General features: G+C 39.4%; 1 protein-coding gene and 2 pseudogenes across 1 annotated transcript; 2 read left to right on the top strand and 1 right to left on the bottom strand.

Moving 5' to 3' along the window:
- The first annotated feature begins 153 nt into the window (after positions 1-153).
- On the top strand, positions 154-1,158 carry LOC105295158 (annotated as a pseudogene).
- Positions 1,159-9,064: 7,906 nt separating this feature from the next.
- On the bottom strand, positions 9,065-18,399 carry GATAD1 (GATA zinc finger domain containing 1; the record flags this gene model as incomplete). Its single annotated transcript, XM_011364735.2, has 5 exons — positions 9,065-10,550; positions 12,152-12,335; positions 15,620-15,679; positions 17,448-17,573; positions 18,340-18,399. Coding segments are annotated over 5 exons (621 nt in total), but the record flags the coding sequence as incomplete, so codon positions are not given.
- On the top strand, positions 16,282-16,400 carry LOC111742923 (annotated as a pseudogene).
- Positions 18,400-18,404: the final 5 nt, after the last annotated feature.

Consider the following 18,404-nt stretch of genomic DNA (forward strand, 5'->3'; position numbering starts at 1 on the left):
AAAAAAATCTCAGCTTTATATTTTTATTTCAGATATTGAGTGGTGGTCTCATCATCCTTGGATATTTCCCTAACCCGTATGAATAATTCTTAACCTGAAATTTAGTCAGCTATGAAGAGTCTGACAGGGAGAGAGCTTCCTAAAGCAAAGGACACCAGCAAGCGCCTCTTGCCATAGAGACAGTCACTTCTTCAGACAGCTTCCCAGCTGTGGAAAAAGAGCATCCTCAAGAGACCCCAGAATCTATCTTCCTTCATGAAGTGACCTTCACGAAGAGACTTCCTTCATGAAGTCTCATTGCTGCTATGACCCGATTCCCACAAGCTCCAGATTGGTTGTATCTGATACCTCCCTGCAGGTGAAGAAAGCTTTCTTTACTTTGGTGACTAACGGTGTACGAGCTGCCCCTGTGTGGGGTGGTAAGAAGCAAAGTTTTGTGGGCATGCTGGCCATCATTGATATCATCATGTCCTGCACCACTACTATAAATCAGCCTTGGTGCAGATCTGTGAGCTGGAAGAACACAAGACAAACCCAGAGAGAGGTATATCCATGGGACTCCTTTAAATAACGTGTCTGTATTTCGCCTCATGCCAGCTTGTTTGATGCTGTCTCTTTATGAATTCAAAACAAGATTCAGAGGCTGCCAGTTGCTGACCCAGAATCGGGCAACATCTTGTACATCTCACCCACAAGCACATCCTCAGGTTCCTCAGATTGTTCATCACCGAGTCCTCCAAACCAGAGCTCATGTCTAGCCTCTGGAAGGACTACAGACTGGCACCTCTGCCAACACCGCCACCCCTATCTACGTGGCTCTAGCATCTTTGTACAGCACCGAGTCTCAGCCCTGCCTGCGGTGGTTGAGAAAGGGCATGTGGTGAACAACTACTCCAAGTTTGATGTTGTCCATCTGGCAGCAGAAAAGACCTTCAGCAACCTAGATGTGTCAGTGACCGAAGCCCAGCAACATCAATCGCATTACTTTGAGGGCGTCCTCAAGTGCTTCCTGCATGAGACTCTGGAGACCATCAACAGGCTGGTGGAAGCAGAAGCTCACCGACCTGCAGTGGTGGATGAGAATGATGTGGTCCAGGGGATTGCATCACCGTCGGACACCCGCAGGCCCTGGTGCCCACAGGCGGAGAGACGCCCTGAGCGCTAGGGAGGGGTGAGGCGGCACTGGGGAGATATGCCCATTCACCGCCTGCCCACAGCTCTGAGAACCACCAACGGAACCACAGCCCAGCCCATCCTAGCCCCTTCCCTTAGACACAGCCCCCGTTCTCGTGAACTAGGGACTCTGTGCCCCTCAGGCAAATTCTGATCTCTAAGAGATCCCAGACCTCACCCAGCCTTTGCCTCTATGTCCACCCCTGATTCCACCTTAAGATAAAAGCAACACAACTCCTCACAAAAATATATTTATTCATTCTGTTTCACACTGTACGCAGAGGCCCGAGTCCATTTAGTGACATTTCCTCCCACAAAGAGGAGTGGGGAGGATTGTGGGGAGGATGGCCTTTGGGTTCCTGAGCTGCATGCATATGAAGGTTAGGTAGAGAAGGAGGCCAGAGCAGTTAGCTGAGGTTATTGCTTTTTATGGCAAACCTAATTAAAATAACAGGAACCTCTTAATATCCAGTTGTCTCTGTGCTATATTGAAAATTCCACAAAGGGCCAGGTTTTTGTATACATTGTTCACTGCTGTAATATAGAACAGGGCCTTGTACTGGTCACTTGATAAATAAAATAAATATTTGTGAGTGAATTGTTATTTCTCAATGGAAATTGGAATAAGCCTCTTCTGAATAAATAAAGAGGGAAAGAAAAAAAGTCTAATATTTTGGCCCTTAACTTTTTTTTTAGATCGGAGAAGATATGATTGATTAGGAATCAGTTTTGATTGTAAAAGCAATAGAAATTGGCCATGTACAGTAGTTTCAGGAGATATTAGAAGCATGGATTATTAAAATAAATGAGCATTTTACATTCCTACAGTGAAATACTCAATGCTCATAAGTATAAAGAAAAAGTAAAAATATAAAATGTGAAACATTGGACAATGGCATTATGCCATAGAGTTTATTCATTTCCTAGGCAACCTGACATTTTTTACAAAACTGATATAGGCCTCAACCTCCTAAAAAGTTTCCAAGAATCAGACAAATCAACACCTAAAAGCTAAAAAGGATTCCAGGATAGTAAATACCACCAACCACATACTGACACACAAATTTTGCCCAGGGTTTTAGATAGAAAATTGAAATGAGGAATTTTGGCTTAGACATTTGTTCTAGTCTATTACTCAAAATACTTTATAGGAATCAGTGTTAGTTAAAGGGAATGCTATAGCTTCTTCACAAAAGTAAAAATGCCGCGCTCTAAACCACCAATTTTCAAAATACTTTAACCACAACCCAATGTAATACATTTTACATCACGATCCGATACACATATGCACACTACTGAAATAAGTTTCACAAAACAATACCCACAGGTGATGTTCTCTGATACTTTCTACTCTCTCTTATTCTATTCTATTTCATACTAGTAATGCTAGTTTTGACCCATACATGGGTTGAGATTCACAAATTGAAAAAATTGGCCTAAAGAGGAAGAAAGTATTAGAATACAGAATTGCTTTATAGTTTATGATCATTTATAGATACACACACACACACACACACACACACACACACACACAAAACCCCACTTTAAACCTATTGCTTTCTCAGCAAAGTACAATCCATCTAAGTAGAAGCATGCCCTAGAATTTTGAAGGTATTATAAAATCTACAATTCATAATTCTTTTGTCTTTGATGCAATTTTTATTCTGTAGCATCTGGAAAGCTTTCATAATCTCCAATAAATTTGAATAAGTAGATTCACCATTAAATCAATTAAATGAAACCATAAAATTATTTGCATCAATTATCTAATTAGCTCACCTTTCCCAATTTTGAAGAGATTACAGAACTTTAATATCATCCTACATGTAAATTAAACATAGTCCTTAACCTTTTGAGTTGTCTTTTTCCATCCAAGTAAACTGTGACAAACCATATAAGTACTGTCAGGTGACAACATCTGAACATGGATCAGTCAGTGCAACTGATGAGTAAAGCATTAAATAAGTTTCACTATGATTTGAGGATGGTGAAAATCTTAACCACATTTCTAAAGTTTTAGGGCAATCTGCACTATGGCCTCTGATCATAGCCTCCTCCTGGCAGCTCAGAAACATTTGCGGCAGCAACTGGCAGTGCCAGAGAGCCTTGGTTTCAAAGGGGATGAGCCCAGGAGTTGGAATCCTTCCTCTCTGGGGCCCTCTCAGCATCTGATGGAGAGGGAGGCCCGCGGCTGTGAGGACACCCCCCTATAACTAATAATATGATCAATGCATGTGGATCCTAAGGGAGAGAGGGGAGAAAATGGAATTGATGTTGCAACCCACCACTACTACTAGGAAAAAAAATCTTCAAAACAGACCCATGGAGAGTAGCAGAGTTTTCTATTATACTTTTTTTTTCACCTGTGAGTAATAAGCACAGAGCCAGCCTAACCAGAATGAATAGTCACCAACTGAATTGAATGGCATCATCATATATTCCACTCTCTATTTAAAATTTATTCTCTATGTTACACTTAACTGGACTGTCTACAATGTAAACAGGAACATTATTGAGCGTTTACCATGTGCTAGGCATTGTGCCTAACCACCTTACATGTATTATCAAATTTAAACCCCTCAATATCCTGAGAATGTAACCTGTCCAAGATTATTTCAATGTCCTTGTATTTAACCTTGGCCATCAGAGTCCAAAACCCATGGTCTTACAGCATTCTACCCTGTCCACTTAGCTCTATTTCTGTATTGGTCAAGGAGAACACTCTATGACCAACTTTATGTGCAAGATTTCTGAAGCTCTCTGGTGTGTTAAACTCAGTTAAGATAGTACCTTGGGAAGACAAAAATAAATGGAAAGCTATTTCATGCTCAAGGGTTGGAAGAATGTTGTTAAAGTATCTATATACTGAAAGCAATCTGCAGATTCAATAGAATCCCTGTCAAAATTCCAATGACATTTTTAACATACAGCAAACAATCCTAATATTAGTATGGAACCACAAAAGATCCCAAACAACCAAAACGATCTTGAGAAAAAAGAATAAAGCTGAAGGCATCACCTTCCCTGATTTCAAACTATATTACAAAGCTATATTGATCAAAACAGTATGGTATTAACATAAAAACAGACACACTAGATCAACTGAACAGAATGAAATCCCAGAAATAAACCCACACATATACTGATAATTAATTTAGGACAAAAGAACCAAGAACATACAATGGAGCAAGGATTATCTCTCCGATAAACAGTGCTGGGAAAACTGGACAGCCACATGCAAAAGAATGAAATAGGACCACTATCTTATACCATACACAAAAATTAACTTAAAATGGATTAAGGACTTGAATCTAAGACCTGAAACCAAGACCTGAAACCATAAAATTCCTAGAGGAAAACATAGGCGGTAAATTCCTTGACATTGGTTTTAGTTTTAGCCATGTTTTTGTGGACCTAATAGCTTTTAATGGTCTGACTTGTGCCTACTTAGATTTCGATGTGCCATTGGTCAAAACAGTTGTATTTCTTGTCTTATTTCCTCAAGTCCCCCAGCGGTTTATGCTGTAGACTTGAGGTTTTAGCGAGTCCCCTAAGAACTGCCACTTTGCTTTGTAGATTGAGGAGTACCCATTATTTCTCTTGTTGAAATAATCCTAATTCAACCGGGTTAGCTCTTTCTACTGGCCTGTGCACAGTTCCTGAGACCTGTCAGGACCTCCCCAAGGCGCTTGCTTAACTTGTAGATGAGGTCGGCCACAAACCCAAAAGTTGTGGCCCACTAGGTCTCGCCATGAAAAATGTAAGGTCTCCCACACCCCCATCTCCCACCTGGAAGGATTTGGACAAACTAACTCAAAGAGCTGAGAATGCACAACGCACAACAAGCGGAGCCCAGTCCGAGAGAGAAGCTAACCGGGGCTCCCAGGTAGAGACCCGCCGGCAGCGAACACGAGGGCTGGTGGTTCCCTCACACGCGTCTAGGCGCAGGCCCAGGCGTCCTCAGCAGCTGGCTTCGCGTACCATCTAATCGCCAAAACTTTCAAACTACAAAACTAAAACAATTTTGTAACAACTTTGACGTCCTCTTTCCAGGGGAAACTAGCCACGGGCTGGCGGGGCACCGCGCCTCACGAGCAGCCAGCACTCTTCCCGGGATGTGGGGCAAGAGCAGTTCGCTGAAGCGCGAGAGGAGGCGAAGGGAAAGCGGGCCGGGCTGCGGGCGAGGTCGGTTCCCCCGGAGGGTTAGCATAGGTATAAATAGGCCTTTGATTATCTTCCTAAATTGCCCCAAAGCGGGATACTACCTGATCTCCTTCTCCCTTTGTAGAAATTGAAGACTTTATCAGCTCAATTTCATATACTAAAAGAGAACTAGCCTAAGCAGTAGGTCTCATTTCTGGCTGCACATTACAATTACCTCTGAAACTTTACACAATTTTTTATATATTTTAAGTTTTGCTAGATTCTTTGCAACCTAGTGAGGCCCCAGTCTCACTCTCATAGATTCTGATTTAATTGGTTGCTGTGGAACCCTCAGGCAGCAGGTATTTCTGCTGTTTTTCAAAGCTCCAGAGGTGATTCTAATGTGTTTATAATTCACTGGTATAAAGGTGGGGGGAGGGTAGTGGAATCTAAAAACATGTCGAAAATCCATGATTAAATACTGAAATATAAAACGAGGATAATTAAATGAGATAATGTTTCTGACCCTACCAGGTGCAAAGCACTAACAAGTGCTCATGGAGGAGAGTGAATAGAAAATGAATTTTCCTCTGGCATAGGATTATGTGTTTGGCCTTTGTAAGTTCAGAACCTCTTACACCTGTTAACAAAGTCACAATGATGAGGATTACCGCGTATGGCTGTGCAGGTTTGGCCCTGCCCAAAGGTTCCTGGGTGAGTTAAGAATGGAACCCAGCCTCTGTCTCTAGTCAAATCCTGAAGTGGCCGCGTATTGAAACTCTCACAAAGACAGCAATGTGTACTAATAAGCAGCCCTGACATAAGGGCCTGAGTCAAAAGCTTCCTCTTCCAAATTCAGGGAGGGCACTGTAGCAACAAATACAAATTTAAAATAAGAGGTTTAATTATCTTGCTTAAAACAAGGGAAGAGATTTCCCTCTCCTCCTGCTTTTTCAGGATATTTACCTTAGAAAACTTGTAAATATAAGTATTTTCTCTGTCTCTTTGAAAGCTTTATGACATAGGAATATCTTTCTCAAAGACATAGACTCCATCTCTTTGAAATATAAACACCAGGAGATAGCACAACTCTGCCCAGTTTCTGTGGGAGGCAGGTTGTAACAGTAACTCCCATCATAAAGATGAGTTTGTTTCTCCAAACCCCTCTAGATAAAGTCAATTAGCTAACATAGGTGGTCACCTGAATTACCAGGTAACGATAGGAAGAACTGCATGTGACTAATAGTGCTGTCAAGTTCTCTTAGTTGATAACTGGTTATTATTTATCTTAAGAACATGTATGTAATGGGCTGTATCTGCTTGGTTAGATAAAAGGGTGAGGTTTCTTTCTGTCTTTGTAATTTCTTGGCCAACTGCCTTCGGTGAACATCACATTCTGGTTTAATGCTCAGTCAATAATAAAAGTGTTTTTCTATCTCTACTTGTGGAGAGGATTTCTGGGGGGAGGGGGGAGGGGGGAAGACAGAGAGAGAGAGAGAGAGAGAGAGCGCGTGAGCGAGCGCGAGCCCCCTCACCCTTTATTCTAAGGTTACTGACTTTTTTACTCACACCTTCTCTATCCATAGGGATAGGTGTTTTTGTTATAAACCTTCTCTCTTCTACTCAGCTTCTGTAAAACAGGTAGAACAAAGAAGTGAAGAGTAATTCGAAATAGTGATGATGTTACAAGAAGTTGAGGTTATGATTGTAGCTTTTCTGCTTTAGCTGAGTAATTATTTCATGCCAATCTGTCATGCTGAATAAGAAATACTGATTAATGATTTCCACTACTTTAAGAGAAAAAAGAAAAAGAAGGAAGGGAGAGTTGTTTGGTTTTTAATTCTGTATACACATTTTTTTAACAGAGATTAAAATTTTTAAAAATCCAGTCTGTTCATCTTCCCCTATATGGTCTCCTTCATTACTTTTCAATTAAAAATTTTTATCCAAGTAATACATATTTTTTCAAAAGGCCAGATAATTCTAAATAGCTTATAATGAAAAACATCAGTTCCTTTTCTTCAGAGTCTCAGTAACTGTATCAGGAATTATCAGTGAAATAGAAGACTAGGAATGTTCAATAAAGGCTCTGTGATAGAGATTTTACCTGACACAATTGTGGGAGCCTGTTAAACAGTCTGGGTGAGGCTTTTACTTTTTGCATCTGGTGCTGGGGCCTGCGTCAGCACGCAGGCAGTCTGGAAGAGACTGATGCAGATTCAAGTTTGTCCTTACTCTCCTCTACTTTGTCCATCTTCCCTTCCACTAGTTGGACAGTCTGCAGACAAATATGTGTCTGTGTATGTATGCTCATTGCAGCAAAGTTGGAAAATACTATAAAGTATAAAGAAGAAAAATGCACTGTAACTTACTTAGGCATTTCCCTCTTGTCGTTCAGATTCCTTCTTGTTTCTCCTTGACTTCTCCCTGACTTCTTGGCTTAATTTTTTTTGAAAATGGAGGTACACCATCCTACGAAAGGTATGAGTCACACATCTGGTATGAAATAAAAAAATACGATTCCTAAAACATGCCCAGGGTGGCAAAACAAAATCCACAAAGGTGCCCTCCCTTTTCTGGTCCATGACAGAACATCACTGAGTATGTGTATCTATGTATATTTGTACACACACATGCATATGTAAAAGCATTATATATATTGCAATCCATTGTTCTTATGATTTTATTTACTTACGGCTGAAACGTAATTGTGATACAAACTTCTCAATGGAACATTTTAGTCCTGGAAATACTTTTCACAGCCAAGAACTTGAATGGTCTGGGATAATTTTTCCAGCTACTATGTTAGTATTTCTGTAAGAGAAGTACTTAAAGATCATCCTAAAAACATTCTGTTAAAGCTTAAAAACAATACTAATACTAATCTGGAATATAACAATTGGAAGTTCTACTTGAGTGGGTTGTTCGCAAGAGAATTGGAAGTTTAAGCCAAAGTAAGTATGAATTAGTATTAAAATATCAACAGGCATTTTAATTAAAAGCACCTAACCTGACTCTATACTAAGCACCTCCCATAAGCGAGGACCTGGGTTAAGTGCTGTGGGCGTTACAAAGATGGGTAAATAAAATACACCATCTCCGTCTTCCAGGGAACACTGGGGCGGGATGGGGGCAACAAAAGTAGAAACTTAAATGCAATTAACAGAACAGGAGAGAAACTGATTTCAAGGAGTCATGGGAATCTGGAAAGGTCTCATGAGAGAGAGAATTTGAGGGCCTTAGGAAAAACCTTCGGTGAGTTGGAGAGAATAGGATGAACAAGGCCTCATAACCAAAAAAAACAAGGAGGGTGTCAGGAGGAAATATCACAGTGTTGCTGAGAAGAGGGAGACAAGGCTGGGAATACAGACCAGGGCCGTATCAAGGCAAGCCGTCCATAACAGGGAAAAAGGTATGAATCTACCCTGTAAGCAATGGGAGCCTTTGGTGTTTAATGAAGAAGAAAGTGAAAATCCAATATTTATTTTAAAAGATACTACACAAGTATCTACCAATTTATAAACAAAAGGTCAGTACTACTCTAGTTTTTAAATATTTCCTCACTTTAATAAATATCTTAAGAATTCATTTTTTCAATCAGCCATTCTTTGATTTTCCTAAAATCTATTACACACTGATGATGAACCTGTCACTCCAACTTATGAATACTACAACACCGCAGTTTTCTATCTATACCATTTTTTGATAGATGGCCCTATTTGTTTAAATGAAATAAATCCAAAGTAAATACATTGTGAAAAATACATTTTAATCCAAAAGTTTGATCATGAGCATTTAGACAGCTTTTTACAATGGTATTTACAATCAATTTTACTGTCATTACTGTGAACAGAGAGATAACTATATACAGAGAGCTAACTATGTACATAGAACTATCGATAGTTGCTTATTTCCAACACACGAACCATAAGTGTAGAAAAGGGTAATAGTTAAAGGTGCTACAACACAAAATCATTATGATTAAATTAGATTCTGACAATGTTCCTGGGGTTGAAAATACTAGTTAAGTCAGGAGAGGAGGCAAGTGTGTGCAATCTACACTTCTTCCTGTTTTCACAATATTGCTCCCTTACTTGGCTGACTTGCACTTGAAGTAAACCTGTACTTGAATTCTGGACAATTTCATATACAACAGGCCTTCCAAGTGCAAGGCACTGTTTCAGGCCTATTATTGTGAGTTCATAGCAAGTGGTTTAACTTTGGGGCAGACTTTTTAAACTATGTCAATGCTAATAATCTATTAACCACTTAAAAAAATTTTTAAACCATTTTTTTACATTTATTTTTTAATTATAGTTGACCTAATAATCATTTTTATGACTGCCCAGTGGTTGTTCTAAAGCAGCCAAGAAACCACCAAATGAAATCCTTTTTAAAACATGAAGAGTATATGTTTGATGAAGCTGACTGCACTACAAAATTTTATGGTTTGATTGGAAGCCTCGTTTTGACTGAGAAGGTCGGCGAGAACAGTGATATTAAGATCAACAAAATGATTTTGAATCTGTTTGCTACAGAAGAATTAGATGAAAAAAATTTTAAATTAATTATTTTTTAGATGAAAGTTTTAAAAGGCCTGGGCTAATAAAATTATCCACCATTTTCCTTAAGGTTAAAGAAGTCAACAGTCTGCCATAGCATTTTCTTGGTCTTAGCTACATTTGGTTCAATCCTTGGCCAGAAATCCAAACTTTAATTAATACTTTGTTCTTATAGAAAAATATAAAATGGACTCAAGTTTCTAGAAATAAATTATGGAGAAAAACACTACGTTCCTGATGGTTTCCTTGGACATTACAGCCCTTGTCTGGGAAAATACACCTACAGGATGTAACAATTTACTTAAAAATATATTTAATTATTTTCTATCCTTTTTAGTTTTCCAAGTAACTAGTAAAATGATTACTGGGTAGTAGGGAAAAAACTTTTTTGTTTTTCCATCTAAGAATTACATTCTAACATGGGCATATCTTATAGTGGTATGAATAGAAGATAACTGGAAATCCAGTTTTACTTTTTAAACTATAAATGGTTGGCAACTGTTTCTTTAATAGTTATTGCAGGAGTAGGTCCAACATGAGTCCATATATAGCCCTTCTCTGGTCTGGTAGGAACTGTGGGAAATGGTGATGAACGTGACTTGAAATATTCAGAGGGTGCATGACAAACAAATTCCAAGTATTCCATCTTCCTTGGAAGATCCTCCTCTGGTCCTAAAGGCGGCCAATGGAAAGGTGAAACATATTTTCAAACATATGTATCATTATCATAAAATGTTAAAATTCCTAGACACTAGGAGAAACAACTCTGTTGGTGACCTGACATTAGCCTTGGGAACATTTATTACTCTGAAGTCACTCTATCATTTTTCTACCTTAACTGCTTAAGGAATATACCATTCTCCCCAAAACAGTGACTCAATGCAGAAAAGATTCTAAAAATATTTAGCCTAGATAGTGTTTATTATATGCCTGTACTGTTCTTAGTACTGTACATATCAATACTTTGAACCCTCATAACAGCCCTCTTATTCCCATTTCACATATGAGAAAAATGAGGCAAGAAAGATTAAGGAACTTGCCCAAGATCACACAGCTAGTAAGTATATGGGCTATGAACCCAGATAGGCTGGCTCCAGAGTTTGTGCTCTGGAATCAAGAAGATTAGGAAGAGGAGGTGGGAGAGAAGACCCAGAGGTGATTCTGTCGCATCAGTGCCTCTGCTGAGACTCCTATCCAATAGATCAGATAAGTGAAAGTCCACCCTTCTACGTACTTACAAGCAGAAGACTAAAACTGTTCGGTCATGTATCGAACTTGACATGCAAGTGAGAATAACAGTGGTATGTTAATTGTCCCTGAGTTCTCTCTGAAAATATTTTATGTTTTTTCCTCAGAATGCAAAAGTAATACATGCTCACTGCAGAAAGGCTGAAAAGTCCAGAGTAACTTAAAAACTCTGAACATTTTCAAAATTGTATTAATCAGTAACTTCTTGTGAGTCTATGTAAAGAACTGTTTGTCCTATTTTTTTGGCAGCGTTGAAACTAATCAGTATAGTGGCTGCCATTTCAATTACCAACGATATGTTAAAAAAGGTCTAGACTGATCTGTGTAACGAGTAGAAGGACGCATATTGAGAATTTGTGAGATTCTAGAAATAACTATGATTGTTCCTTTAGAAATAATTTTTGAGTAGGTTTTTGATAAGTAACCTAAATAACCTAGTTCCTGAGCAAATAAATTCTTTTAATAGAATTTAATCCTGAGTCACTCAGAAAAATCTTATGTATATCACATTTTAAGAGGTGCATACTGCCCTAACTCAAAATCCTAGCTATATAAAACATCTTTCATATTTTCTATAAAGTTCTCTATTGTACTTAATGATACTTATGCTTCTTTGTTATGTACTGAATTGTATCCCTCCCAAATTCATATGTTGAAGGCCTAATCTTCAATATGATGGTATTTGGAGACAAGGCATTTAGGGAGGTAATTAAGGTTAAATGAGGTTGTAAGAGTGGCACTCTAATCCCATAAGATTGGCGTTTTTATAAGAGACTCCAGGAGCATACACAACAAGAAGGTGGGGGTCCACAAGCCAGGAAGAGAGCTCTCACCAGAAACTAACCCTGACAGGACGCTGATCTTAGACATCTGGCCTCCAGAACCATGAGAAAATAAATTTCTGCTGTGTAAGCCATTCAGTCTGGGGTATTTTGTTATGGCAGCCCAAGAAGACTAATGCATTCTTATACATAATAACAGAGACTTAACTGGGTTCAAGAACCTGTACCACTTGTCAAACTCACCTATGATGTAGGATGCAGGATCAAACTGGTCCCTGGGGCTAGAAAGAGTGGGAATGAGCCATGTCAGTGCTGCGCTCTTCTCACAGTACTGGTCCTGGATAAAACCCCTGATCTGAGCATAGTAGGGTTTTCCATCTTGTTCATCAATCACAGAAACAACATCTCCAATTTGGTAATATACTCCCTAGGGGAAATAGAAGATAATCCCATATTTAAAATAAATAAATCAGCACCACAGCTATCAACTGAAACTTCCCTAATGTAAAAGCAAGAGCTTACAAAGTGGCCAATAAAAGGTCTTTGAGATGGAGTAATGGTTGATGTCAATCCTAAAGTTGTTTCACTTTTGGATGAAGAAATTACACATACACACAAACTTGCATCTGGAAAAAAACATTTGTTTATAAAAATATTTTGATTTTCTATCACAACAGTACTATCCCTACTTTTTTTGGCTAGAGCCATTAAGCTGCAGAAAGGTTAAGTGACTCCCTGAAAGCTACATAAGGCAGAACTGCTGCCAAAGTGCCTACACTAGCTCAGCAGTCTATCCCTGTACTGTCATGAAAATCAGTGCTTATCTGGAGAGAATATACACTATGTATCTTCCTCCTCAACCATACATTCAGGAAAAGAAATGCCATAAATTGAAACCAAAGAAATGACTCTTTTGATTATAATCAGTCTTCAGAATAAGTTTACCCTCAATTTACCACCTTTCCCCAGTCTCATTGGCACTTGTCTCTTCCCCTCCTATTCACTTTAATTTCCTCCCCCAAGACAATGTCTGGTATTTCTGGAGTTCAAGACTTCATGTCTTTCCCTGCTCTATTTCATACCCAGCTAAATAATCTGTACACATCTTGCATTTAAGCCTCTGCCCTCTGTCCACATCCTGTTTCCTGGGTCTTGAACTAGAAATAATCTCTCCTTTGAACACTCATAATGGCTGATCCAAATATTTATGACACTCAGAACCTCCTTAGGTGGGTGTAAGTCTCAGCAGGCCATACTCTCCTCAATTGTGGGACCCAATCTGCAGGTGTGATTCATCACTGCTTTCCTCGAAACAGGGCCCTGACAGCAGGTAAAGCTGCTGGGGTATGTACCTCAACCATAAACATGGTTCTGAGAAAATATTTCCAGTAATTAAGCTGTGACACAAATGACAGACCAGGAGTTTCTCCAGGTAGACCCTTCATCAATGTGTCTAAGGGTGACTGTTGCATCTGGGTCACTATGGATGGGCATAGTGATCCAGATGCAACAATCTGGGCCACAATCTGCTCCTTGCTAGTTCATATCCATCATCAGCTGGTCCTTCTTGCCACTACACCAAAGTTCTAAATTATTTATCATATAAATGGTTTGCATTTGTGCCTTCTTTTTGTCTATATGTATAATCATTTTTCCCAAATTATAAATGATTATATTTCTCACACACATAAAAATGGGCCCTTGCTTATCATAGGCACTCAAATATATGCTGAATGAATATTAATTCAAAATACATAATAGTGTGAAAGCAGAACTGCAAGGCAAAGACAATGTCTTAGTAAGATTCCAAAAACACCACATTCCAGTAGGTGCTAATTTCCACCACACACACACACATACACACTCATATATATATGAGTATGTGTGTGTGTATATAAAAAACACATAAAACAAGACTAAGGCACTTGATCTAAGGAGTCCCCCTCATTTGCAGGGATGTTTCAGAGTTTCTGACAAATAAAAAAGGTCAACACAATTTACTGAAAAACACTGGATTAGGAGTAACCTGAGTTCATGGGCTGTTCTGCCACTGAAGTGTTCTGGGGAGGTCACTTAACCATTTTGGGTCTTTGGTGTCCACACTCATGGCCATCATACCCAATGGCTCCCACTCAGCTCCCTCTTGCATGCCTGATCTGGGTTCTAGTTTAGCAGCTGGCAATGACTTAAATTTGCCCACCATGGTGCTACCTGTAGCGGCACTGCTGTGACAGCTTCTGCAATACTGGGCACTTGCAGCATTACTTGAGCGTTGCATTTTGTCCTTATTATTTAATAAACAAGGGTGGTAAACAGTGATGAATTACTGATACTTGCGATAACAGGTCTCACATGCCTTTCCATGGAGAAATGCCTAGAAATCATTAGCACACTAAGTCCTTGGCTCGACCAGTTCCTTCTGGACTTAATCTATAAACTGTATGTTCAGCTGTGAAGGTAATGCACAAATGTGAAAATGTGATGATGATAATTTTTACTATTGAGTGCTTACTCTGCGCTACGTGCTCAACAAACATAATCTCATTTGACCCACTGAGGTAGTTTCTACATACGGTCCCTATTTTATAGATGAAGAAACATTAGAGAGGTAGGCCCTAGCCCAGTCAAACAACCACCTGCCAAGCAGTAGAGCCAGGTTTGGACTCTGGCATCAGACTGCTTCACTCCATGACTTGTCGGCTATGTGATTTTAGACTAATTAACCTCTCTGTACCTCCATGTCCTCACCATAAAATGGGAATAACAGTAACCACTTCACGGAGAAGCTTGAATAAAATAAAGCATGTGAAATGCTCACTTCAGTGCCTGATAAATAGCAAGCACATACTAAACTTCAGCCATGTGTTATTAACAGTTTTATGAAATGCTGGCAATATAGGAGATGTTTGCCTATGCAAAGACTGTTTTAGATTCTGGGCTACCAAAAAACAAGGTATACTCAAGGAGTATGAAGTTTTGATTTTCCCAATGTCTGGCGCACTGAAGCCAGGTATGAAGCGCTAACTCACACCGCTGCCCCTCAGTGACAGTATTTAATGGTTATTGCCTGTGCCAGGCCTCCCAGGCCTTAGAGACCTTTTCTATGTTCCAATTGCTTTCCCAGTTTTCTGGTTCAAAAATAACAAAATGTCACCTCTCACTAACGTATCAAATATTCACAGCGAACCTGACCTTTGTCCCTAAAAACCTGACCTTCTGTTTTACCAAAACATCTTAGACTCTATGGACTTCTAGTAAGTGTTAATCCCCTCTGCCCTTATTCTGCCACTCTGATTAAGAGCACTTTAGAATCTCTGTGCCTACTCTGCCCATTAGACATGAGAGTCCACATCCTCTACTAGTCTAAATCCTGCCTCTGTCCTCACCCTTCCCTGCCACCATATTGACTAGGATGGCTCACTCTTTCACAGCTGCATACCACACATTAGCATTTTAAAGACTATTCTCATAATCTGCATTAAAAATTCTTAAGATCCTCATTTCATATTTCAATAGGCAACTTCCCCTCCCACCTCAGCACTGGAAGAGATGTTTTATAACAGCTACCTCTAGGGGAAAAAGCTTAGGAAAGAACACCCGCAATCATACTTTTTACAGAAAAATAGAAGCCTTCAGACTAACCTAACATTTCAGAAGCACATTATATAGTAGGCCCAAATTGTCCTTCAGTAACTCCACAGATATATTTACCTTGTAGAAGATTGATTCTGCAGTGATTATTGTGGAAACTGACTCAGGAGCTTTGATGGGCTATAAAAAAAAGTAAAAATATTAAACAGACATATTGTGTATGTGCGTTTGTGTGTACAGGCATTTTCCCAGCCATATTATCAGAGTTCTGTAATTTGAGAAATACTAAATTTGTTGTTTGGTGACAAAACTGCAATAAAAAGATAAATGATTTTCTGGATGTTGTGGCAAAGCACAGTCTGAATATTTCCACTGCTATTTCTGCTACCATTAGCTTAAAAATTGCTGAGAACCAGAAGAAAAGCTTCTTCTGATTATGCTGCTGAGAACTAACACAAGCCCTCTCAGATTTATTACACATTAACATTTTAGTTATAAAAATATACTATTTCTAATGGCCTGAGCATGACAGAATAAAAAATGAGTAGCTGAACAAAAAATGAAAAAGTGTCTCTCCTAGAAGACATTTTCCATCTCAAATTAACTATGCAACTGGCTATGATACTCAATACCATTGGAACTAATTTTCTAGCAAGCCTGAACTAAGGCTAAAAGAAACTTCCTTCAGAGTTCTTAGTAATCTGCCACCACCCAACCATCACTGAAATCCGTTCTTAAGCTGCAATATATACTTTCATGCCACAACACAGAAAGGAGGCCTCATCTATGGCCATGCCACCCTTAACAAGCCTGATCCCATCTGATCTTGGAAGCTAAGCAGGGTCGGGCCTGGTTAGTACTTAGATGGGAGACCACCTAGGAAGACCAGGTGCTGTAGGCGTAAAAAATAAAAAAAAAATAAGGGATTGTAAGCTGACAAGGTCCTTGCAATCTGTGAGGTAAACCAAGGATTGCCTTGCCTGAAAAAAAAGGCCTCCCAGACATGGCTTGGTATCATCCTTGGAGGGGTTGCTAGAGAAATTGATATTAAAAAACTGCAGACAACATATTACCAGATACTTGAGGAAAACATGTTTAAATGAAACAACTATAATCAAATGAATATTTACTTAACATGTTTTATCTAGCCAACAAATGCCTGATTTTTAGAAAATTAATTTATTAAAATCTTAAAAAATTAGGGACAACTACTCTCGATAAGAATCCACAATCTGCACGATATACTGGAGGGCCCTTCTGTGTTTTACAAATATGCCCAACTTCAGAAATGCCTTTACTGGTAAGTCAACCTTTAAACTGAGGTTTAAAAAAATAGTCTAGTCTAGAATGCATAGTGTTTGACCAGCGCCTCCTTGTATTTACAAAGACAACGAGAATCTACTGCACCAAAAATGTGCTTTCAACCATCCCCAGCACGCGTCTTTCAACCATCTATTTTCTTACAGCAGGAGATATTTAGTAAAATTTTTAATTCATATTCATCAAACTGATCATAAGTCAGTAAGAAACATTTTCTAGGGCTATAAAGCAAATATGGAAATGAGTGAGTTCCAGTATTATTTACTTAGATCTTTAAAAAATGAAAAAAGTTTTCCTAGTGTAACTGGCCATACCAAGAACCATAATCCTTTGCCTAAAGAACCCAATACAATGCACCCACGGTTTATGTTTCTTTTAGACTCATATTTTATATTTTCCAGAAGAAAAATAAAAGCTAAAAAAAGAGAAAGGGTATTATTAACTTTATAAACAGTAAGCCTCCTGCATCAGAGCTCAGCGTCTTCAGAAAGTCTGGACCACTCCTTAGAATACTACAGAAGAGCTCCCAGGAAAGTCAAAGTTCAAAGGTGAGAGATGAAGGCAGTGGCAAGACACACTACACACACAATGCCATTACAGTAAAAGACACTGTCCACGATCATCTTACATTTTTTAACTTAAAAATATGTCTTCTCCCTTTTCCTTTAGTGGAAACTTTCTTTTCAGCAGCTGGAGCCGATTTGTATTTAGTGTTTCTGAGCCGAGCAGACCTCCTGTGAATTTCCTGCTTACTCTGTTACACAGAACAATTAAAAAACAAAAAAAGAGAAAGAAATAAAAAGTGTAGAAAGGCTGTTGTCCCGATACAACCATCTTACAAGGATCCCAGAATATACACTTTATATGGACATTAAAAAAGTTAGAGTGCGCATTTTCTTTTCATGCTGGGTAATCACATGAACTGGGTTGACTACAGTGAGGGCCCTAGACCAGCATCTTCAGAGCCTCTAACAAACTGTGAGCTGCTTGCAATAGGGCAAAAAGATAGAAGGAGTAAGCCTAGGCCAAGTAAAGAACTACCTATTTGTATTTATAACAGAAAAAACTCTTAACTCAATCCTCCAACACTAGACAACGGGTCGGTATCCCGTCTCCTACAATGGATACTTATGCTGCCGTTTTAAATAATGACATAATATGAATAACATAATGACAAAATAGCCTTTATTACCAGGAAGAAGTCCAGTAGCATGACCCTGTTTACGTCTGTGTATGTTTGGATAATGAGATGTCTGGTTGCTACCCAAAATGTTATTACAAAGGAAAAATTTCTGAAGAGTTTTTAATTGCCTTACTTCTTTAGACTTTCAATTTCTCACAAGAAAAAGGTGCTGAGAATGGGCCAAACCAGTTAACCTCTCATCAAGGAATGAAGGGTGGCGGCCCTGTCCAGCAGGGGCACAGCGATCCCGGAGGCCCGGCCCCTCCCCACCCGCTAGACCTCCGTTCACCTCGCCCCGGGTCGGCCTGCGCCGGCGGAAGCGGCCGGAGGAGCTCACCTGCTTGCCGCCCCCGCCCCCGTTGCTCTGCGGAGGGGCGGCCGAGGTGCTGGCGAAGGTCGCCG

This window comes from Pteropus vampyrus, unplaced genomic scaffold (assembly GCF_000151845.1).
Source record: "Pteropus vampyrus isolate Shadow unplaced genomic scaffold, Pvam_2.0 Scaffold4, whole genome shotgun sequence".
Lineage (NCBI taxonomy): Eukaryota > Metazoa > Chordata > Mammalia > Chiroptera > Pteropodidae > Pteropus > Pteropus vampyrus.